This window comes from Loxodonta africana, chromosome 22 (genome assembly GCF_030014295.1).
Source record: "Loxodonta africana isolate mLoxAfr1 chromosome 22, mLoxAfr1.hap2, whole genome shotgun sequence".
Classification (NCBI taxonomy): domain Eukaryota; kingdom Metazoa; phylum Chordata; class Mammalia; order Proboscidea; family Elephantidae; genus Loxodonta; species Loxodonta africana.
In genome coordinates, this window is record NC_087363.1 from 42253305 (window position 1) to 42276425 (window position 23121).

A 23121-nucleotide genomic window follows, 5' to 3' on the forward strand; every position below is an offset into this window, starting at 1 on the left:
AGGAAAAAGCAAACGACACACTGAGCCACAAGGCCATAGGAGTGTAGCAGCATAATAAAATCAAGCTAGAAGGAACTACCACCCTCAGATCTAGACTATAGGTAGGAAGGTGGGTTTGAACCAGAGTGGGTCCAAGTTCAGCCTGCTTGGGAATATTCAGTCCTGCTGGGCATCTCTGGCTATAGCTGAAGTAGACCAGAGGTGCTCAAGTAAAACTGGGGACCAGAACCTGGAGCAACTGTACAGAGCATGTTCTAACAATCTGGCTCAGATCTTACCCTGTGTTTTCTGAAACTGAAGTCTAGGAGCGGCATACACTGCTTCAGAAATGCTTCCACAAAGAGACGTCCATACTGAAGAAGAGAGGAGACATGTGATGAATACTGGTAACTTCTAGCTGAGGTCTTTCACCTAAAAGGTGGCAACACAAGATCACCCAGCTTGGGGGGGTTATGTTCTTGTTTTTATATAGAAACAAATAAATTGGGGGGAGGAGATTAATTTGGAGAATGTCAAAACCATATGGGCCAGCTAGCTAAAGCCCCAGAATTAGGCAGACTTACAGCCAATGGACGGTCGCAGCCAATGGATAGAGGCTGGGCTGCTCAGCCTGTGACAGTGTAGAGGGGCAGAGGGGAACTCAGCTCCCTGAGGACAACTTACTCCCAAAAAGGAGAAAACTAGGTAGGGCTAAGAAGCACATGGCCAATTCCTGAATTTTCCAATCAAATAAATCACCCCCAACTCAACTACCTCTCCTACTGGCATCAGGGTGAAGTGAGTAAAAGAGGAAGACAGAGGCCAGGAGATCACAATAACGGAGTGCCGTCACTCAGAAGGAAACATCAGGAATGGAGAGGAATCACTCTCTCCCTAACATTCCCTAGCTTTTAACCCACTGAGTTTACCATGATTTATAGGCCTGATCCAGGCTATCCTCATGGGAGAGGAGTTTGGCATTTATCAGGCTATCAGCTCCCACATTTATGAGCTGAAGAATCAAAATTGTACTGCTGAAGAATGCTAAACTGGAAAATGTTGTGTTATATATATTTTTACAGCAATTTTAAAAAAAGGCATCATCTACTCCCTTCCTCCCTGTTGCCTGGAAAGGAGCACCAGGAAAGGTGATTACTGCTCCCATTCCCAATGGCCCTGAAGCTGCTCCTCCGAGTTCTAAGACTCTGATCAAGAGTTTCCAAACTCATATGGACATTAGCTTCTCCAGTTAATGCAACTCGTGTAGGAAAGCATCTCCATCGTCTTCCCTAAGTTACCAGCTGTTAGCACTGATTCTGACTCCGGCTTGTGGGCAAGGTACCAAGCGGTTCATCTCACTGAGGCCCTCTCCTAGAGTGATCCACGGGAAGAATAAATGCTAAGAGGGCCCGGTAAACCTCTCACCTTCAAACACACGTGTAGGACAGGATGACTGTCAAACACCTGGAAAAATGAAAGCAAGAAACTGAAGCTGAGTCTGCTCTCTTGAGCACCTCAGTCTTTTTCCCACTGTATAAAGCACAGCGCTGGGTGCTGTAGAGAATTCTAAAATGAAGAAGGTGCCATTCCTGCTCTTAAAGAAGCTGAATCTAGTGGAGGAAAGAGATGGCAAAAGTTAAATTAATTACAATACAAAATAAAGACCATAACTGATGTTGAAGAAAAGGAAGAAGAGGGCAAAGATGAACAAGATATTGATCCCAACTGGGGATGTTGAAAAGATGGCATTATAGAGGTTCAAAACCTTGATCTGAAGCCGTAAGAATGAGTGGATAAGAGAAGTAGAAAGGAGGGAGAACGACATTCTAGGCTGGGGGAACGGCCCGAGCAAAATCATGGAGTGGGTGAGAGCAGAGAGCGTGCTTGAGGAATAGAGAAGGCACGCAGGGCTGGGACGGGCAGATAGCGGGGCTTGTGCTCAGATCACAGAGGACCCAAGGCAAGGCGACAGAATGTGGGGGAATGACACATACAGGGAGCCATCGGGTAGCATGTGGCACAGGCAGGAGAGAGGAAGGAAAAGAGGAAAAGACATTACCTAGGGAGACAAGCAGGGGTTATCCGGTATGAGTAGGGGAACAAGGGAAAAAGACAGCCGGAGGAGCAAATCCACAAGGAAAACGGGGGAGAAAGGAAGAAAAGTCCCTTTTGGAACCCAGGACCCTTGGGTTCTACAGTGAGCCAGTGAGATGGGTCCAGGAGCCTCCATGCTCACCTTTATCAGGTTGAGGAGGATACTGAAGTCTCGAACAGCCATGTTCCAGTAGAGGAGCTTCTCCTCATGAACCTGGGGGCAGCCAAATATACAGGCACCTCTGAATCACAGCCAAATACTTCTCTTATTATACTTCTTGGATTACACAGCTATTCAGAGATTTAAGTTAATTACCCTCCCACAGAGATGTGGTAACTACTGCCCCCACAGGATGATTCTGAAGGCTGCACATGTGTGAGAACAGGGTACATTATAGACATCAAACCAACCAAACCCGTTGCCATTGAGTCGATTCCAACTCATAGTGACCCTATAGGACAAAAGAGGACCGCCCCATATAGTTTCCAAGAAACGCCTGGTAGATTTGAACTGCCGACCTTTTGGTTAGCAGCCATAGCTCTTAACCACTACACAACCAGGGTTTCCACATTATAGATATAGGTCTTCTAAAAAGAGGTTTCCTCTTCTGTAATTCTCATGTAGGTAAAAGACTCTGCAACATATCCACTGGCCATCAGAGCTCTGAGGCCTGCCTGCCTCTCTTCATTAGCCCGTGCTCTCAGCAGTTGAGCTTGGTCTGGTTAGCAAGCTGCCAAGGTCCAGCACCACGGCATCTCAAACAGCTCTGCTTGCCTCACATCTGCTCTCAAGGGCAAACTGCTGGGCACATGAGGCTGCAAGCAACCAAAGACATTTCCAGGACTAAGGCCTATGGAGCAGTCCAAGCTTTTCCTGGGCAGTAGCCAGACAAAGCAGAGCCCAATTCTCACCTCTAGCTATAGAGAAGGGAAGTTAAACCAGGGACTCTTTGGAAAAAAAATTCTGGATCTCGTAATTCAAAGGAAATAGCTTAGAAGAAGAACCCTGAACCCAAGAAATAGAAGAATCGGCAGTTTCCAAGTACCACAGAGTCCACTTCTTAAAAAAAAAGTGGGTATATTTGACCCACCTGCTGCTGGTCTGTTGCTGTGCCAGCCTGAAGACCTTTCACTGTCTTCTCTAGTTCAGCCATCATCACACGGAAGAAAATGACAAACGTGTGCCTAGCAGAGGGGAAAGGCATGCACGCACACACAATGGCAAACTGGTTAGAAATATCTTCCTGGGAAGAAGCCAGGTAACCAAAAATAATTTCCTTCCCCACCTCTCTAAATGTGAAAGAATGGAAGAGTGGAAAGGATTCAGAAATGAGCCTAAGAAGATTAAGATTGCTTGTGATGAAATGGAATTAACTTTATGAAGGGAAGTAGAAAAGGTGGTATAGAAAGAATGGTGAAGCAGTAATGAGAAGATGTAAGTTTGAGTCCTTGTTCCATGATTATTTTATTGCCTGTATAAGCCTAGGCAAGTTGCCTCTCCAGTCTTCATTTTCCTCATCGGTAAAACAGGGGCAATGATTCCTACCTCAGAATCATCGAGAGGATCAAATGAGGTAAAGAATGTGGAAGTGCTTTATAAACTGTAAAGGCTATACAAGTGGAGGAAAGAGAACTACTGAAAGTCTAAGACAGCTATAGGTATTATGAGACACAAAACCCAGTAAGTGAGACATAAACGACATGTCCTTCTAAAAGTGGTTAAAATGTTGGAAAAATAGTCTCAAGTTTTAAGGATGAAAGCACGGATGGAAGTTTGGTGACTAGATGTTCACCGCCTTTGAAGACTGTAACTACTGAAAACACATTCCTTAGCAAAGTCCTCTGTGTGGGTTGGCTGAGAGCCCTTGGAGAGAAGGCATAGTAGGCACTCACCATGTATTGAATGAATGATTAAACCTATCATCTGAGGAGACTTCATGTCATCTCCCAAGAAGCATCAGAATTAGATGAGGAATAAGGTAGTCATCTGGAAACTACATACACTGGGGTGATTCTGCCTTAAGGAGTGAACTAGAGGGAAGAAGTCTCTTACCTGGTCAGTGTAGGGAATGTGGATGAAGATGCATCTTTAGGAGAGTTGATCAGTTCTGGGACACCAACACCTGCAATCTCCTCTATGGCCTTCAGCACACTGTCCGTGTGCGCCAGGTAGATGCTGCGTTGAGGGCCAGAGGAGGATGAACGTTTGTCAGAAATTCCTAAACCAAGACTTCTTCTTTAAGATGTTCCCATGCATTACGCTTTAAAACAACTTCTGGCATTTATTATTTTTTTTTTATTGTGCTTTAGGTGAGAGTTTACAGAGCAAATTAGTTTCTCATTAAACAATTAATACACAAATTATTTTGTGACCTTGGTGGCCAACCCTGTGATGTGTCAACACTCTCCCCTTCTCTACCCCAGGGTCCTTGTTTCCATTCGTCCTGTTTTCCTGTCTTCTCGTCTTTGCTTTTGCGCTGGTGTGCCCATTTAGTCTTGCATACATGATTGAACTATGAAGCACGTTCCTCACGTGTATTTTTGTTTGCTGTATAAAAAACCAAACCCATTGCTGTCAAGTCGATTCTGATTCATACCGACCCCACAGGACAGGGTAGAACTGTCCCATAGAGTTTCCAAGGAGCACCTGGTGGATCTGAACTGCCAACTTAATCTTTGGCTGAAGGGTGAACCTCGGAGTGACTTCAGTACTGAGTTAAAAGGGTATCCAGGGGCCATACTCTTGGGGTTTCTCCCTTCTCTGTTAGACTAGCAAGTCTGGTCCTTTTTTTTTTTTGTGAATTTGAATTTTGTTCTACATTTTTCTCCAGCTCTATCTGGGACCCTCTATTTTGATTCCTGCCAGGGCAGTTGGTGGTGGTAACGGGGCATCATCTAATTGTTCTAGGTTCAGTCTGGTGGGGGCTATGGTAGTTGTGGTCCATTAGTCCTTTGGACTGATCTTTCCCTTATGTCTTTGGTTTTCTTCATTCTCCCTTGCTCCAGCTGGGACCAGTAGATGTATCTTAGACAGCCACTCGAAGGCTTTTAAGACCCCAGACACTACTCACCATAGTTCAGTGAAGAACATTTTCTTTATAAATTGTTATGCCAATTGAGCTAGATGCCTCCAGAGACCATGGTCCCCAGCCCTGGCATTTATTTTAATAAAATAAGAAGGATTCCAAATACAGCCAGGAGGTAAATAAATCATGTCTCAACTGGAAATACAGTTAGACATGTTGGAGGTGATAGACATGCATTGGATATGGCAGGCAAACAAATATTTGATTCCTTGACTGCAGACTCCTCCACTTCCCTTATGATTTAATGATAAGGGACTAGCCAACAGTATAAAACAGAACTAGAGGATCTTAAGATCCACATATTCCAAATTCTATTCATTTCAAACCTATGTCATTGCTTTCTAGTTCCCCCTAACCAATGTCATTTCTCAGTCTGACCAGATGAGGGCTCCTACCAGTGGCAAAATAGAAAAAGGCTAGTTGGCTCCTTGGAAGAAATCAAGCATCTCACCAGAGCAAATCGTGCAGCTGGTCATTGAAGGTGTTGTTCTTCCCTTTCTCCCCACTTGGCCACACCCGGCACAGGAACTGTTTGGCTAGGGAGGCTGTTGGAGAACAAGACACATGTATACGAGATCTATGTCACTCTTCTCTTTCAGGCTTTCGGGGGTGATTAACAATCAAAAGGAGTATTCTTTCAAACCTTTGCTATGTAGTTTCTGGTCTAACAAACAATTAAAAAAAAAAAAAAGCTGTCTTGTGCTTCTGCTCTCCTGGCTCTTCTGCCAGAAATAAATCCATCCAAGACCCAACATGCCCCACCTCTTCCCAGTCCTGAAACACAAATGTACACACATACAGAAAAGGAATGCTGTTTGCCAGTGGGAAAGCCACTCTTGTTCCTCCTGGGCAGACCAATAAGCAGTGGCCACCTCACAGATTCAGACCAAACTCTTCCCATTTAATCAAAAGGAAATAATAAAGGTTTGGTTTGCATTTTCTTCTTGCTTTCTGTTTGTATGTGAGATATATAATCAATGAGTTGCGTTCCAAAAGTTATAAGAAAAGATGGTTAAAGAAAAAGTTCAGGGAAGGGGTCAGGCCTTCCTTTATACTTGATCCTGATTTCTCCTTTCGCTCCCATTTTATTAACCTTGTGGCTTGTCTCTTTATGTCAGATGTCTCAGGTAATTAAAAAAAAAAAAAGGATGCAAATAAATTTAAGCAAAACAGAAAATTATCTCATCAGCTGAGCTAACCAAACTCAGACTAAACAATATCAGCATAAAAAATCAGTCATAGAAATAATCAGAAAACGGCCTGCTTGGTATAGCAAGAGGCTTATGTCCATAGTTATGTGGAGATTTACATGTAAAAACGCACAAGGTCCTAGGAAACCTCAAGTTTCTAAGCTTAAATTATTAATCTTATTCATGAAAAGAAGGAGGATCTGGGCTCGTCACCAATTTTTTCTTTTTTCTGAGAAGGAGCTGTAGATTTCTCCGAAATGACCATCAAAAGTCTGATGAGATAAAGAGCACACTGAAAACTGGGAATGTTGTGATGGAAATTCTGCAAGTAATGGAAGCTCTGGCTGTAAGGAGACAAGAAAAGAGAAACAAACAAAAAATAGCACCACAAGTATTACGGATATGTCTAAATGCACAGGAGTTGCCCAAGTTCCCTTTAGTAGTTTGATGGACTAATCAGGGTCCTCTCTATTTTTAGGTGTCTTGTAGCAAATGTCTTACAAGCATATTGCTGGAGAACTCTGCTGTATGGAGAAAGCCAGGGCAGAGCAGAGCCCAGTGGATGGAATGCTGACCTTGAAGGGGTCATATATGCCAAGAAATCAAGTACTAGTCTCAGTCATGCTTATATGTGCAACCCTGGATAAATAATTTGCTCTTTAAGGCCTTAGACGACACACTAAGAAAAACGTTTAAACTCTGGATTCGCAGAAACAAAGTGAAAGGAAATTATAAGGCAGAGAAACTCAGTAAAACTTGGGAGAAATGTATCCTATATGGTCAGCTTTCAATGCACTGAGATGTGGAGTTACAATCAACCCAAAATTATAGTTGAGATAAAAACTAGAGTCAAATCCTGACTGAGTGTTAGGGAGGAGGTCAAACAAATTAAAAGAGAAAAACAGGTGAAACTGTACTACAGATTAGTAAGTAAGTACAAGTAAGTCCATGAGTACCTTGCTTATTGGGTAATCCGTCCCTGTCTGGATACGTAGATGAGAAAGCTCACATACTGAGGAAAACTAGCTGAACATACCAAGAATTTCCCTCACAACTACTGAGAGAAACTCGTTATTTTCAAGAAATCTTGCTGACCACGTTCCTAAGAGTTTCTTGGGACCACACTTGGGGATGTGTCATCTAACCCACCTGAGCAGTTCCTCCAAGGGCTGGTCATGTTCTCCCTGCTTCAGTCGGCTAGCAAGCACCTCCAGGGCTGAGTTTAATAAGTTATGGTTTTCAGGTTGGAAAAATCCACTCCTATGGGAAAGTCAAGGTTAGATAGCTTAATTTATTTTCAGGAAGTTTGCTCAGATAGTATTTGAGGGTCCTGACCTCTAGTTTGTACCATGCATAAGTCAACGGAGGAAAAAAGGAGAAGAAACTGAAAGCACTCAAGTGCCAAATTCAGTCACAGCTCTGAGTATCAGACTTGAAGCTGAAGTACACCCCAAACAGTCTTTCCTTAAGGACCTAACAGCCCTCATAGGTTTATTTTCAAGGGAGAAAGGAACTCCTTCATCCCCTACATTTTGGAGATAAGCCCCAGTCTTCTACCAAAAACAAACAAAAAACAGGAATAATATTTATTTACAGGGATAATTTTGTCAAATTGCTAAATTTCTAAATAGCCTCGCCAACACTTGGGTGTGTTATATAATCTCATTGTGGTTTTAATTTCCTTAGTAACTAATAATATTAAATATCTTCATGTGTTTATTTGCCATCTGTATATCTCCTTTAATGGAGTGTCTATTCAAATCATTTTTGCCAGGCACTGGTTTTAACTACTGAGGGTACAGAAATGACTGGTCCCTGCTCTAATGGAGCTCACAGTTCAGCGAAGAAGAGTAGGTTTTTTTTTTTTTTTTTTAATATGAACTATAAGATGAATGTGTAGTTATGATAAAATGTGAGGAGTTTTATCACAAGAGGATACCAGAGTGTTAGGAGAGAACTGGGCATCAGGGAGATAGGAAGGAGGCTTACCTGGTCTAGAGGTCAGAGAAGATGCCCCCTAGGAAGTCAAGTTTAAGTTCAGATCTCAAGGATGAGTCAGAAAATGCTAGGGGTCAGTCAGGGCAGGGAATCTTCCAGGTAGAAGGCTGAATATGTGTGAACCTTCCAGGTAAAGCTATATAAAAGCTATATAGGGTACTGAAATTAATTCAGAATGGCTGGAGGGCAGAGTGTAAGAAAATGAGTGGAAGAGCAAAGGTCAGATAGTAGAAGGCCTTAGAAGCTATATAAAGGAGTTTGAATTTAAGGAAAATCTAAGGGCAATTGAAGACAAAAGTTGGACACAATACAGGGGAAGTCAGCACAATCAGACTAAACCAAAAGCTAAGAAGTTTCCTGAATACAACCAAACAATTCGAGGGACAGAGTAGCAAGGGTGGGGATCTGGGGACCATGGTTTCAGGACACATCTAGGTCAACTGGCTTAACTTAACAAGGTTTATTAAGAAAATATTCTGCATCCCACTTTGGTGATGGCATCTGGGGTCTTAAAGCTAGCAAGCGGTAACCTAAGATGCTTCAATTGGTCCCAACCCACCTGGAACAAAGGAGAATGAAGAACACCAAAGACACAAGGAAAATATGAGCCCAAGAGACAGAAACGGCCACATAAACCAGAGACTCCATCAGCCTGAGACCAGAATAACTAGATGGTCAGATTTGTTACAGGTTAGCTAAGTGCAAGTCACCTAATTGTCAAATGGATTAAGAATAACAGCTCCCAAAAGGGGGAAAATGTAAAACAGAATTTCAAATTTTCACAGACTCTAGACTTTCTAGAGCCATGGAGAGTGGATGAACCCCTGAAACTATTGCCCTGAGATGATCTTTAAACCTTAAAGCAAAAATATTCCCTAAAGGCATCTTAAAACCAAATAATAGTTTAGCTTAACTAGTAAAAAAGGTTTGCCTTGAGCATTATGCTCTTTTAAGAACTATCTATATGGGATTAAACTGAGAACAGCCACTCAAAAGATTAGATAGGAACCTTACGGGGCAGTGAGTTCATATTAAAAAAAAAAAAAAAAAACCCACTCCATCAATCTGAGAGGGTGAAAGATCAAATGAAATGATGCAGACAAAAACATTCCAAAAAGAATAAAGTACCATATTTACATAAGGTTTTGGGGCCTTGGTGACTGACCGTGAGTAAAAGCAAGTACGTGCTCATTCATCTATGTGTACTATACGTCCCACATACTCACCATGCAAATAGCCCATAGAAAATCTGCAGTAGCCTCTGATAGCAGGAAGACATTATCTGGTGCTCCTGAACTTTCGTTCCTGGTCCATCAACTACACCATGATTCTCACTAGCTAAGCACTGAAAGGGAAAAATGTTTTTAGGACGGCCGCTTCTGCAATTGCCCTCATTTCCCTTCAATTTCTCTCAGTTAAAAATGAAATCTCTCGTTCACTTAGTGATTTCTAAGTCTCTATAATGACAATAAAATAGGCTTCTGACCTGAAAATAGTTGTGAATGTTCTCCAGATGGTTACACATGGGGGTCAGCAGTTGAACAATACAGTGAGCAATTTCTTGGGCAGATCTTTGATGGAGATGTGAGAATCCAATATTCCAGCTTCCTTTACTCTACAATAAATTCAGAGTTACTGGGGGAGAAACTGCTGGATGGCTTCTCTGAAGCTAAGAGTTCACTGTGGAATTTAGTCCAATCTATGTCACTAGGTAGGTGTGGATGAGAGAAATGAGCTGATTACCTAAGGACTATATATTCTGATAAAAACCAAAATCAAACCCACTGCCAGTGAGTCGATTCTGACTCATAGCGACCCCATAGGGTTTCCGAGGCTATAAATCTCTACAGAAGCAGACTGCCACATCTTTCTCCCCTGGAGCTGCTGGTAGTTTTGAATTGCCGACTTTTCGGTTAACAGTTGACCGCTTTTAACCACTGCGCCACCAGGGCTCCTTATATTCTGATAGAAGGATAAAAAATTCTACCCCACCTTCAAATAACAGAGATTGGCTTTTGTAGAATAAGAACAGTGTTGGATTGAGAAGTATAGACCTCCAATAACTAAGGAGACAAAGCTCACACAAAAATATAAACTCAAGTTGACAAGACTGGAGAAAATAGTACAAAAAAGAATGAATTGAGTAACTGGATATACTAATCTTTAAATGTTTACACTTCGGTTTTCACCTTTTGTTGTCTGTATCATCTAACTGCTTCATTAGACACTATGCACACATTTGTACATCATATGTACATTTGAGGTTCTGGCCTTCTCTAGATAGTCAACTATTAGACTGAGGGTTGGGCACAGGCTTAATTTGGCAGGCTGAGCAAAGAACATGATTCATTTCCAGTGTTGGGTACCTTTTTTTGTCTCCTCTGTTTCAGAGTTCCTTTCTAAAGCAAGATGAATATGGTCTGGCAATGGGGCTGCCACTGTGCTACCCAATGACCCAAACACAATGCCAGAGAAAGAGACAACTTCTTCACCATTAAGATCCATTAAGCCTGGGTCCTGAGTCTGCCTAGACTAACCTTGAAGAAGGGGGCTCTCTTGGCAGTAGGTGTCAGCATATTCTCCAGCTTCTGGGAGAGATCTTCCAGCAGGAAAAGCAGCTCAGGGGGCCCAAGTTGTACAACTTCTGTGGCCTGTCACACGGAGGAAGGAGGGAATAATTCTAAGTGTGCCCTAGTCATCTGTTTTCTGGAACAGTTCATGTTTATTCTTCCCAGTGGGTGAAAAATCTGGCCCTCAACAAAAGAGGGGGAAATTTCTTCCACCTCATATAAATGATTGCTATTATGTGATGCCAAGTGATCAAAAAGTCAAGTATTTCTGAAGTAAAATTTTCAAATTATTAAAGAGGAATCCAGGGCAGTATAGTTTTAGAAGACACACTTTTTCTCTACAGATAAATTTCTCTGTATATTTTTCCAGTTGTGAATCCGAGATGCATTTCCTAAATACCCTAGGATAAAAAAATAATTATTTCAAGGAAATTTTACCTTTCCCTGTTCATTAAATAATCTCTTCGTATTTCCTTTCCCTTAATGTTTCACTACTATTAACTCTGGTCAGGGTCCCTATATACTCACAGAAGCAGAACGGGTCAAAAATAGCCTCTTACTTCAATCTGTTAACTCAACATACATTTACGGAGAATTCCTAAGTATAAACTGATAAAGATTTTCTTTTTCTCTTAAAGAAAGATACTTTTTTATTCTGAAGGAGCTTACATTCTTTTAACTATCAGGTAAAAATCCATGCTGTTTCTCAATTACTCTACCTGGAGAAATTCTACTCTCTGGTGGAATCCCGTTATCAAGTCACTTTTTCTGTGAAATGTTCTCTACTTCCTTATAAATACCATTCTCTTATTACAGTTTCACTGGTCCTTGGTTCAGACCATCAAAACAGCATGTATTGCTACACATTTCTACTTCCTCTCTTAAATTATCAGCTTTTTGAAGGCAAGCACCATGCTGTATGTACTATTGCATCACCAGTGTCTACATTAGCAGCAAATACAATAAAGGCCTCAGTAAGGGTCTGCTGGATACTGCATAAACATCATAAAGAAGTGAAAACAGCATTGACCTCTATAAACTGTAATGGCGCTGCTCTACAAAACTGATCTAAATAGCTTACGACCAGTAACCTAAAGGTAAGGGCCACATTGTTAACACGATCTTTTACACTGTCTTACACACTATTAAAAAAACCTATTAACTTACCAACATCAAGACAACTAGGATGATCGCTCATCAGTACTTTCACAGGTACAGGATTTTGAAGCTAGTTTCCAAGTTGTCTCACTGTTAGTATTTTATTTGAAATAAGAACAGGAATAAGGAAGTTTCTGAAAGGAGATTAAGTTCGGGGATCGCAGCTCTGCCACTTACTTCAGTGTGCATTTCGGTGTCTAAGATGAACTTCGTCACCAGTCCACAATGCAGAATAGAGAAAACCTCAATGTCCAGCTCTCGGAAAAAAGCACTGTAATTCTGTAGCGACACTGATGTCTTTTCTTCTTCTTTCTTTGTGAATTCCTGGAGGGAAAGTAGCAGCGACCAAGAAAATAAACAAGTCTCCTCTATAAATCTACTTTCTAACAAATATTTCAAAGTGCAAACATGCATTCATTTTACACAAAAAGTTGCACCTTCATCAGGTCACCAACTTCCTTTACCAAGTCCCCAAATATTCCTGAGACCGAGTATCCTAATTTAATATGGGAATATAGGTCACACATTGAGACCTTGGTTGATTTCAACTTAGGGGTGAACTATTAGGCCAGCGAGGTATTATAGTGTAGTGAAGAAAGCCATGAGTTTAGGAGCCAGAAAGATCTGGTTTCAGATCCTTGCTCAAGCATTTATTAGCTGTGTGACCTTGGACAAGTCACTTACCCTTTCTGGATCTTAGTTTCCTCATCTCTTAAATGTGGATATCAATAGTAACCTTGGGTTTTTAGAGGGATTAAAGGAACAACACATAATAATAAACAGCAGCTGAATAAAAGAAATAATAGCAATCCATCTGGTTCAGGCAATTTCACAAACATATGAAACCTATCCCAGAAGTAGTACAGGGTTATAGGCAAAAGAAATTACAGTTTAACAAATACCACAAACTGTACTGAGCATTTCACATTACCTTGGTTTACTGAGAAGCTGATAATCTGGGATTGGAAGGGAAAAGAGGCTAAAACAAGTATATATAAAACTGTCATAAGACAATTTGATAATTGCTCTAAAAGAGAATTCAAAGTACTGCAGGAGTATAAAAAGGCAGTAAAATATTCAAGAAAATAGCTAGAGAAAACAATTTACAATATGCAGCAGTAACAGGATGGACAGAAGGGACTTAGGGCCTAATTCCAATTTTGCTAGGCCTAGGAGAGTTCAGTTGCCTCCCCATTCCCTAATTTTTCCCTCTGTAAAGTTCAGAGAACGATGCTGGCACCCTCTTCATCTCACAGGGCTGTCACGCCCCTTCATGAAGACCTGGTATCCCAGTACCTTTTCCAGCTGGGTTCTATCAGATGGTGTAGGGTCACATTCCGAAGTATCCTCCTTTGAGAGCGTGTCAGGGGAGGATGTTTTGCTGCCATCTGCTTTTCGTTTCCTTCCTCCTTATGTTTCAAAAAGAGAAAAGGGACTCAAGTAATCAATAGTCATGTTTGCCAAATACTGCTGCTGAAGTCCACCTAGAGGTAGAAGAGGCAATTTTATAACCGAAATTATAGCTCATTTATAACCCTGCTAAAGGAAGGTTCAATGACATAATCTCTCCAGTTAGGATGCCTTGGTACATGTGGCCTGTTAGGTTAATGCAATGTGGCTCCTGTGCAGACACAGAAGAAGAAGAAAAGAACACACTTACCTTTCTTTCCCATTACTCTCATTTTTGCAGAAATAGTAGTACTAGTATGAGGTGTTGCATCTAAAGTTTCCAAATCAAAGTTTGCAAGAGGAGGAACATAGTCTGGGGTGACTGAAACAAAGAGCAGGCAGGAGCTCAATATAGATCAACCATATATCACCACTACACTTGGAGTGCAATCACCCAATTGGCCAGAAACTAGTCCCCAAAAGCCACCAAGCATGGCTGAATGCTTAGAAGATACATTCAAGTCATTTGACATGAATAGTTTTGGCATAGCAAACTGGCCGCAAACAACATATAGGAATAACGTATTTACTGGTAATGATCAACTAACATAAAACCATATTAAATGATTTTTTAAAAAATCCGAGCAGATAAGGATCAAAATAAACTCACATTTAAAATCTAAAGGTATTAACAAGATTTAATCATAAAGCAGTTTGCTTTACATATAATTATTTAGATGACAGCATGGAAGGATAGGCCACTTTCCCCCAGAGAACCAAGCACCAACACTTGAAAACATTCATTTACTTCATGGGTAGAAGGTACTAAGAGGCTTTCCATCTTTACTCCTTGCTCATGACTGTGCTCAGGAAGGCAAAGGTCATGGAAGAGTCACCTCCAAAGAAGAAAAGTAACTTTACAAAAGCCCAACCAATGTTTCATATTTTTTATTTCCTAAAACAGTAAGATCTCCTCGAGGTAACGAAGGGAGCAAAATGAATGCACTCCTTTTTTCCCTTTAGTTCTGTTCAGCATACATTTTCCTTGACCCAGATGAGTAAGGGACAGCTATCACTGAGCCTGCTATCCTAGTAGGGCTACTAGTACTGGACATGTCCCTCACCTGCCAAGTATTTTTCCAGGATTCCCTGTAGTTCTATGATGTGCTTTAGCCGGGTGAGCACCTTCCCCTTCATCTCAGGTGATGTTTGCTGGCAGAAGGCGTTCACAACCTGCAAAAGTACAAATTATATTCTTATACCTTGAACTGTTCAGATTTTAACCTTCTTTGCATTATTTATCCAGAGTTAAAATATATGCCATTCAGCAGCAGGGTCTATGAGTTTAGTCTGTAATATACAAGCGTTTTCAGCAGGGTGCTATAGAAAAAAAAGCCCTGGGTCAAAATACAGGAGCTCTTTTTTTTTTTTTTTTGATGCAGGTAATAGCTCCATTTTTATTTTATTGTACTTCAGATGAAGGTTTACAGAGCAGATCAGTTTTCATTAAACAATTAATATGCATATTGTTTTGAGACATTGGTTGCCAACCCTGTGACATGTCAACACTCTCCCCTTCTTGACCTTGGGTTCCCCATTTCCATTTGTCCAGCTTTCCTGTCTCCTCCTACCTTCTTGTCCTTGCCCCTGAGCTAGTGTGCCCATTTAGTCTCATTTTGTTTTATGGGCCTGCCTAATCTTTGGAGGAGCTCTGACTTTTAATCCCAGTTCTACTTATTGCGAGTTATGTAACAAGGCAGAATAGCACAGTGGCTAGAGAGCGTACAAGTCCTATTCTGTTACTTACTAGTAACCTTGGCCAATTCTTTAATCTCTCTGAGCCTTTATTTCTTCAACTATAAAGTGAGAATGTGGTGTTTGCATGGATTAAATAGTGTAAACAAAGAAATCAGCACAGCACTTGGCACAGTATACATGCCTGACAAATTTGAGTGACTTTGAACTCTCTGTACCTGAAATTCCATATGTGTAAAACAAGGCTAATAATATTTGTCCTGCTTACACCATAATATAATTGTGAGGATTGACTGAGATAATTCAAGTGAACAAATATTCTCTGAAATAATATTCATGAGAGTGCTTTGAAAAGAAATGTGATATAAGTATAAGATGTTATTATCATTGCCATTATTCACTTGATCTCATTGAATCAAAAATTATGTGTATGCCTATGCTAGGACAAGCAGTATTTCCATCATGGAGAAGGTGTGGAGGTAACCCAGGCAGAAGTAAGAATACAACAAGCAAAGGCTTGGAGGTAGTATCACATGGGCAATAGTAAGTGAACTCTAAATAATTTGACCACAACAGAAGGTACATATAACTGGGGAGTGGTGGGACCCAACAGCTAGAGAAGCACATAGGGGTTAGTGCTTGTAGGACTTTTTAAGGAGTCTTGTGGGAACCAAGAAAATGGTTTCTTTTCAAGAGGAACTACAGACAATAGGTGAAATGTCCCAGTAACTTTGCTCACCTCTCGGAACCAGTTGAGAGTAAGAAACATGAGTGAGCACATGAATGAGTGCTCTTTAACAGACATGGACTCCAGCTTCTCTCCAGGTTCCAGGTCAGTGAGGAATATAGGACAATCTGAAAGAGAAGGACAAATATTGCCAAAGCCCTTTAGTGCAGGCCCCTAGATGCCACCCTTGAAAAGCCCTCCTTACTACTTAGTCTCAAAAATACTTCCACATTTATAGAGCAGCCACAAATATAATTAAGGAGTCTTTGCAACAGTTGTAAAGGCAAGGACCAGAAGGCAGCATGGGACTATGGTAACAATTGATTTGTTAACACCATGGGGTTCTGTATGTGTTGTTTTGCCTTTGGAATTCCATTATTGCTGATATACTACTCTTTGTGCAATTAGCAAACTTCTTCCCACATATACCATGCAATGGTTTGCCCCTTTCCTAAGTTTACCAAAGAAAGGTTAAAAAGAAGGAAGAATCTGATGATGTCATGCTATACCTAGTAAACCATCAATCTCCTCCAAGTTTCCATCATTTTGTTTCTCCACACACAGTCTCAGTAATCGGAAGTAGGAAGCCAGGCACAAGGGAGATACCAATCTAGGAAGGAAAAATCCATTTCTAGATCACATTTTATAGGCATATTAGTCCATGCTCATGGGGAGCCCAACTTTATAATTAGGGAGTTTTGCCCAAAATAAAAATCTACTTTTAAGAACAAGTGGCAGGGGACACAAGGGATGCTCAGCAAATAACATCATGAACTGTACTGAAGGGAGGCAGAGGGCAGGTGGAGTCAATGTCCATATGCTGAGAGAAGCGAAGGAAAGATGGAAGGAGAGAGTGAGCATGAGAGAGGTAGTCAAGGATGTACACAGGAGGAAGAAAGTTTGATAGAAAGCAGTGGATAATGACCAGAAAAGAAAAGAGTCTCACAGAATGTCTGCCAGCTGTTATGAGGCAATACAAATCCCAATCCCTGGGTCCAAACAAAAACGAGGAATTTTCTCCACTCTCTCTAATCTCTCCAAGTACCATTTGTCCAGGGAGGAAACCCTTTTCACTCAAGTTCCCTGCAAATTCAAGAAACTGTGCAGTTCCCTGAGAACACTCAAAACACTAACAGATTTTAGAAAAGAAAAACGGCACTGACTTTTGACCTGATCCATGCGACGTCATTCTACTCCCATCTTTTGCAAAGTCTTGAGAGAACAACAGTGGCAGCAGGTTGATGGCAATCCCATCCTGACTGTTGTATTCTTCTAGTCCGTAGAGAGCTTTCACAGGAAATGGATAGTCACTGTGGAGAGAACCCAGAATTTGATGCCCCAGCTCAGCAGTAAGCAAGGCTAAAGGGAAACACTAGAACAAACCAATTTCACTTAACATGACAATGAGGAATGGAGCGTGAAAGAACAAGTGGGGAACCTTTTAGGAATACTAGAGCTGGGGGTGCAGAGGTGTTGGGTTTGGGAGGAAAGAAGCTGTGGGACTGGACTGGTCTTGGCTGCAGGCAAGGGCATTCTGAAGTTTGTACCAGCTACTGACATCACTGAATAATTTCTTCACAAGTACAATCAAGCCCAGTGGGTAGATAGTACTCACCCTTCTGGAGTAACACAGAAGTCCACCACAAAGGCATCTTGGAAATTGTTAAGGATGGTCTGCTCAGCCCATTCCTTCAGGAAGTAAACAAACAAAAAAAGCAGTATAGCAAAGGTGTACTTGCTGTGGGGCCCTAGAAAAATTACTTTTGACCTTTCTAAGCCTCGGTTTCCTCAATTCTAAAAAGGAAATAATGAGAAAGCATACATCATAATGATGAAGTACGTAATGCATGACAAGTGCTTAGCACAGTGCCTGGCATAGAATAGGCTCTCAGATAGATGGTGACTCTCAACAACATCATCATCAACCCGACAACAACATCGTCATCACCAACCTCTTCATTACTGTTATTTTTGTTATTAGTGAAGAAGGCCTCAGAGGAGAGCCCTGAGGCAGGGTGGGGCAGAACGGCCTTCCCAACTAGAATTTGGAAGTGCTCACAGGATGTTCCCTGTCTTAGTTATCTAGTGCTGCTATAACAGAAATCCCGTAAGTGGATGGCTTTAACAGAAATTTATTTTCTCACAGTTTAAGAGGCTAGACGTTCAAATTCAGGGCACCTGCTGAGGGGAAGGCTCTCTCTCTCTCTCTGTCGGCTCTGGGGGAAGGTCCTTGTCTCTTCAGCCTGTTTCCTGGTTCCCTGGAGATCTACATATGACCTGGCATGTCTTCCCCCATCTCTGCTTGTTTAATCTGCTCCTTTTATATTTTATGAGATTGATTGAAGACACATTTCAGACTAATCCTGCCTCATTAACATAACAAAGACAACCCATTCCCAAATGGGATTATAACCATAGGCATAGAGGTTAGGATTCACAACACATATTCTGGGGGACACAAGTCAATACATAACAATCCCTCCCTTTCCACAATGAGCTGAGAGGCTTGAAGAGTGAGAAGCAAAGCAGCCCTTGTGCTTCAGAGCTTTATGTGAAAAGACTCTTGACCTACCAGGGCTTTTGGAGCCACTTTTCCTCCTTGGATCAGGTTGGCAAATTCATCATAATAAAGTGCAGAGGCCTGAGGAGATTGCTCACTGCAGGAGTGAACCAACTGCAGCAAGGAGGTCACCTGGAGTAGCCGATCAGAAAAAATGGTTCAACCCTTGGGCTGCCAAATCTTTCTAAACTCCATTTACCCCATTCAGTAGTAAGTTTTCCCCTCTCCACCTTCACTGGCAATGCTCTTTTACTTCTCATCCGAGGTTTTCCTTAGCTTCCTGACCAATCTGTCTCTTTCCAACTTCATCCCTTTTCCAAGCCATCAACACATGCAGTCAGATTAATTTTTCTAAAGCAAAACTTTAATTATGCCATTTATGCCATTCGCATGCTAAGAAACATTTAATGACTATCTCTGCCTGAAGAATTAAATCAAAATGTCAAGCTTGACATTCAAGGCCCTCTGTTTTCTATCTCCAAATTAGCTATATCTCCAATTACACAGTTACTTCCCCTTGCCCTATGCTCCAGCCAACCTCTTGCTCTTTAAACATGGCCCGCCTATCTTGCTTTCTAAGGATTTACATTTTAATCAGGGAGATTAGACTGATACAGAAATACATGCAACTCAAGCCAGTAGATTTGTAAGTGCCACAAGAGTGATATAAACCACAAAAGCTATGAGTTTAAGAAAATACTTTTTAAAAAGCAGCACTGTCTCTAGTGAACTGACTGTGATAAGACCCAATTCCTCGGTTACTAGTAAATGTACCCAACTACATTACAAGAACTCACCTGTGTGTACTCTTCATTGTTCAGGTTTGCTTTCCTTTGGGTCACAATGGAAGATCCACTTCAAAAAACAAAGAATTTTAGTTTCGTTTTTGCAATATTTTATAATAATCAGCAATAAGTATAAGAGTTCTGCCATCTCTGCTTCCCTGAGGGGTGAGGAGGAAACAGAGATGGAGATGAAAGTGCACGAAGGCACAGAGGGGTATTTAGTTAAACCACACAAAATGTAAATTAGAGCAAATGAGGGCTATCTTTTATTATTTCTAAGATCAAATCAGTAATAACAATTAAGAGCAAGCACTTATTTAGGGCTTACTATGTGCTAAGCATTGTTCCAAGCGTTTAATGCTCTCACCAACTCTTATGAAGTAAATACTTCATTGTCCTTATTTTACAGATGTGGGACTAGAAAGACACAGAGGTAAAGTAACTTGCCCAAGGTCATTTAGCTAATAAATACTTGAGCCATGATTTGACCCAGACAAGTAGTGGTTAAGAGCTCAGCTGCTGACCAAAAAGGTCAGTGGTTCAAATCTACCAGGCGCTCCTTGGAAACCCTATGGGACAGGTCTACTCTGTCCTCCAGGGTCACTATGAGTCGGAACTGACTTGACAGCACCTAACAACAACAGCAACAAGAAGTAGTATGGCTTCAGAGAATGAGCTCTTAACCAGTATAACATGCAGCCTCTATGAATGACTAATTCTGATTTGAAAGATGTCTCCTGGGATGACTAATTCTGATTTGAAAGACGTCTCCTGGGATGACTAATTCTGATTTGAAAGACGTCTCCTGGGATGACTAATTCTGATTTGAAAGATGTCTCCTGAGGCTTCAGGAGTTCCTGGTAAATGATTTCCAAGGAGTATGAACTGAATTCCAATGTCATTTTCCAATAGCAACATCTTATCAAGCCCCAAACCTGATGTTTTTCTACGTGCTGCAACTGTAGCATCAAAGGACAGGGTGGTTAGGGGGTTTGGTGTGTATATTTTTACCCACAACTAAAAAAAAAAGTACAAGGGGGAAAAATTCCACTAGGAAGACCTTATTTGTACCGAATATGATGTCAAAGACAAGAATAACACGGCGCAGGAGAAGCCTGCGTTGTCTAGTGCCTAGGACAGGAGAAGACGCAGAAAAACACATCCCAGGAGAAGCAAGGTTCCCCTTCTGTGGAAAGTTATAGACACTGCTAGTTTTTAACATCAGATGGTGATGACTATAATCACAATTCTGTAAAAATTTTATACGGTCTAGAGTCAAGATGAGAAGGGAACATGGAGAAATATAACACGTATTTATTTGCTCATTTCTCTTATTATGGTTATAATGCCTACTGTTATAATGCTGTTTATATAATGTAACACTTTTTTTGAGGTAGCAGCTTGATTATCTGACCTTGAGCTACAGAAGTCAGAATTCCCATACTTACCTGTCTGCTGCCATGATGCCAGCCATGGTGACAGCACCAATAATCCCAATAAGTTTGTACCTCAACACGGTGCTGGAGAGCTGCTTTCGGATCACCAGGTGCATGTCATCCTGCAACAAGGCAATGATGGAGAAAGAGGAAGCCACTAGAGTGGCACAGGAAAACCTACGTATATCGAAGTAGGAAAGGTTCTAGAATAGGAAGGGCTCTATCATTTACTGTGTGACCTTTGGCAGGTCATTTCATCTGAGTCTCAATTTTCTCTTCTATAAAATGGGGAAGGCTGTTGCAAGAATTAGACACGAATTACAAAAAAAGTCCTAGCACAGCGCCCAGCACATGGTAGACACTCAATACTTATAGCTGTTATTATTATCGTGGTGCTGGTTGCTCAATAAGGATGTGAGAATTATCGTAATGTTGGCTGCTCAGTTAAAATAAGGAAGTAGCTCTGTATTACTGATGTGAAATGAGCTCCAAAATATACTGCTAAATGTAAAAAGCAAGATCAGAACAAAAGAGGGGGAGGGAAAGGGAGTAGAACAGAGGTAAACACAGATTTGTAAATGCTCCGAGTATCTCTGAAAGCTATAAGCTAGAAACAGTTCTTGCCTAGGGGAACCAGATGGCTAGAAGGCTGAGAGGGAGGAAAATTTGTTTTTCACTGAATACCCTCTGTACCTTTTGCATTTTGTGCCATGTGTGCCTATTACCTAGTGAAAAAAATTTTTTTAATTAACAAAAGGGTGGAAAAAATTGGGAAGAGATAACGGTGGTAGCTGAACATTAATGTCACTGAACTGCACGTGTGAAGAATGTTGAAACGGTAAATGTTTCATTGCATATATATTTACCACAATTAAAAAAACAAAAAGCCAAAAGACAAAACCAAACAAAAATCCAGATGGCCCCAGGGAAGTTAAAAAAAAGAGTGGCTGGTTGTTCAAAGTCACAGTCCAGTATGGATTACTGCCATGAGATGGCACTAAAGATACAAAAAAGCTAATTTGTTCTCTTATTTTAGTCCCATAGCCTGGCTTTATCAGTGGATAACCAAATCCAAACCAAACCCATTGCTGTCGAGTCAATTCTGACTCATAGTGACCCCATAGGACAGAGTAGAACTGCCCCACAGGGTTTCCAAAGAGCACCTGGCGGATTCGATCTGCTGACCTTTTGATTAGCAGCCATAGCACTTAACTACTACGCCACCAGGATTTCCTATCAGTGGATAGCGTCCACAAATGAAAGCAAGTCCAGATGAAGTTCATGTCAGATGCAGGTGTTCCTCAGGAAACGGGAATTCTGTGTCCCCACAGCACTTAGTACTGGTTTTCTTAGTTTCGTGGTTACGGACCCATCTCCATCCTAATAAACTGAGTTCCTTACGGGCAGAAATAGTCTAATATACCTAGCATCTTAGTCTGGCACACAGCAAGCACTTAATAAATGTTTGTGGTAAGCAAATAATGAACAAATTCTAGGATTATCAGTACACACTCTCGTGATTTTGTCCAACAAATTTCAAGTTAAGAGGTTTAAAAGGTTTTTCCCCAAAATGCTGCCTCTTACCTGGATGTGATTGCTGGCTGCCTGCTCTTTGCTAAATGCCAGAGTGCTGAGAATATAGAAGAGTTTTCGTATTTGTTGAGGAGACAAATTATCCAGATAATCTAAAATGCCCTGTAAGAAAAAAATGCCAACAATGAGGTTAGCAACTAACATTTTTTTCTTTCTTTAAATCACGACATTAAAATCTTGGTAAAAGACATACACACAGAAAGTCAGGGATCTGTTCCTCAAAATCTCAAGTTCCTTAAAGCTCTGCTCAGAGCTCAGAAGGTTGATATTCTGGACATAAGCTGAGGGGGCTCTTGCAGCTTTCTACATCTACCTTACTACCGGAGCATAGGAACCATCACCAGGAAAGATAAAATCATATTTGCCCTCTTTACTGAGGCACAGTCCTTGCTTTAATTCTCTCTTGCCTGGTCATCCTAACATCCTTCCCAGTTCTCCCTGTTCTTTATCTCTACCCTCCCCTTCGTCTCAGTGAAAGCAATAGTCTATCAAGGGTTGTGTCTCTGACTCCATGTCTTACGGCATCATCCTTTCCCAGATTCAACTCCATGGATTATTTAACCTTTCTCCACAGATCTGGGAAGGGTCACAAGGGCACTATTTATGTTTTGACCTTGGGCAAAGTACTTAATTTCCCCGAGCCTCAGCCTTCTCATCTCTAATATGGGGATAATAATAGCTATACTACTTCTCAAAGTTGGTTTGATGATGAAGTAAGGTATATAAAAGAGGTCTGTAAACTATTAGTCAATTCATTTACTTTTTTTTTTCATTTCTTTTTCTCAGCCCACATACAATTTC

The 23121-nt window shown here is 41.2% G+C and overlaps 1 protein-coding gene across 6 annotated transcripts in view; it reads right to left on the bottom strand.

The window, feature by feature from the left end:
* FANCD2 (FA complementation group D2) overlaps positions 1–23121 on the bottom strand; it is a 53687-nt gene that overhangs the window by 7248 nt on the left and 23318 nt on the right. For all 6 annotated transcript variants that reach the window (XM_010589974.3, XM_023547933.2, XM_064274904.1 and 3 more), the window contains 23 exons: positions 22312–22422; positions 20740–20849; positions 19304–19361; positions 18519–18638; positions 17562–17635; positions 17110–17256; positions 16456–16556; positions 15959–16074; positions 14589–14697; positions 13736–13846; positions 13372–13484; positions 12253–12399; positions 10885–10998; positions 9834–9962; positions 9574–9692; positions 7499–7609; positions 6563–6693; positions 5611–5704; positions 4127–4249; positions 3165–3258; positions 2216–2287; positions 1405–1443; positions 279–353 (listed from right to left, as the gene is read on the bottom strand). In XM_010589974.3, coding sequence (XP_010588276.1) covers positions 279–353; positions 1405–1443; positions 2216–2287; positions 3165–3258; positions 4127–4249; positions 5611–5704; positions 6563–6693; positions 7499–7609; positions 9574–9692; positions 9834–9962; positions 10885–10998; positions 12253–12399; positions 13372–13484; positions 13736–13846; positions 14589–14697; positions 15959–16074; positions 16456–16556; positions 17110–17256; positions 17562–17635; positions 18519–18638; positions 19304–19361; positions 20740–20849; positions 22312–22422 — 2418 coding nt within the window. The remainder of the gene's footprint in view (positions 1–278; positions 354–1404; positions 1444–2215; positions 2288–3164; positions 3259–4126; positions 4250–5610; positions 5705–6562; positions 6694–7498; positions 7610–9573; positions 9693–9833; positions 9963–10884; positions 10999–12252; positions 12400–13371; positions 13485–13735; positions 13847–14588; positions 14698–15958; positions 16075–16455; positions 16557–17109; positions 17257–17561; positions 17636–18518; positions 18639–19303; positions 19362–20739; positions 20850–22311; positions 22423–23121) is intronic.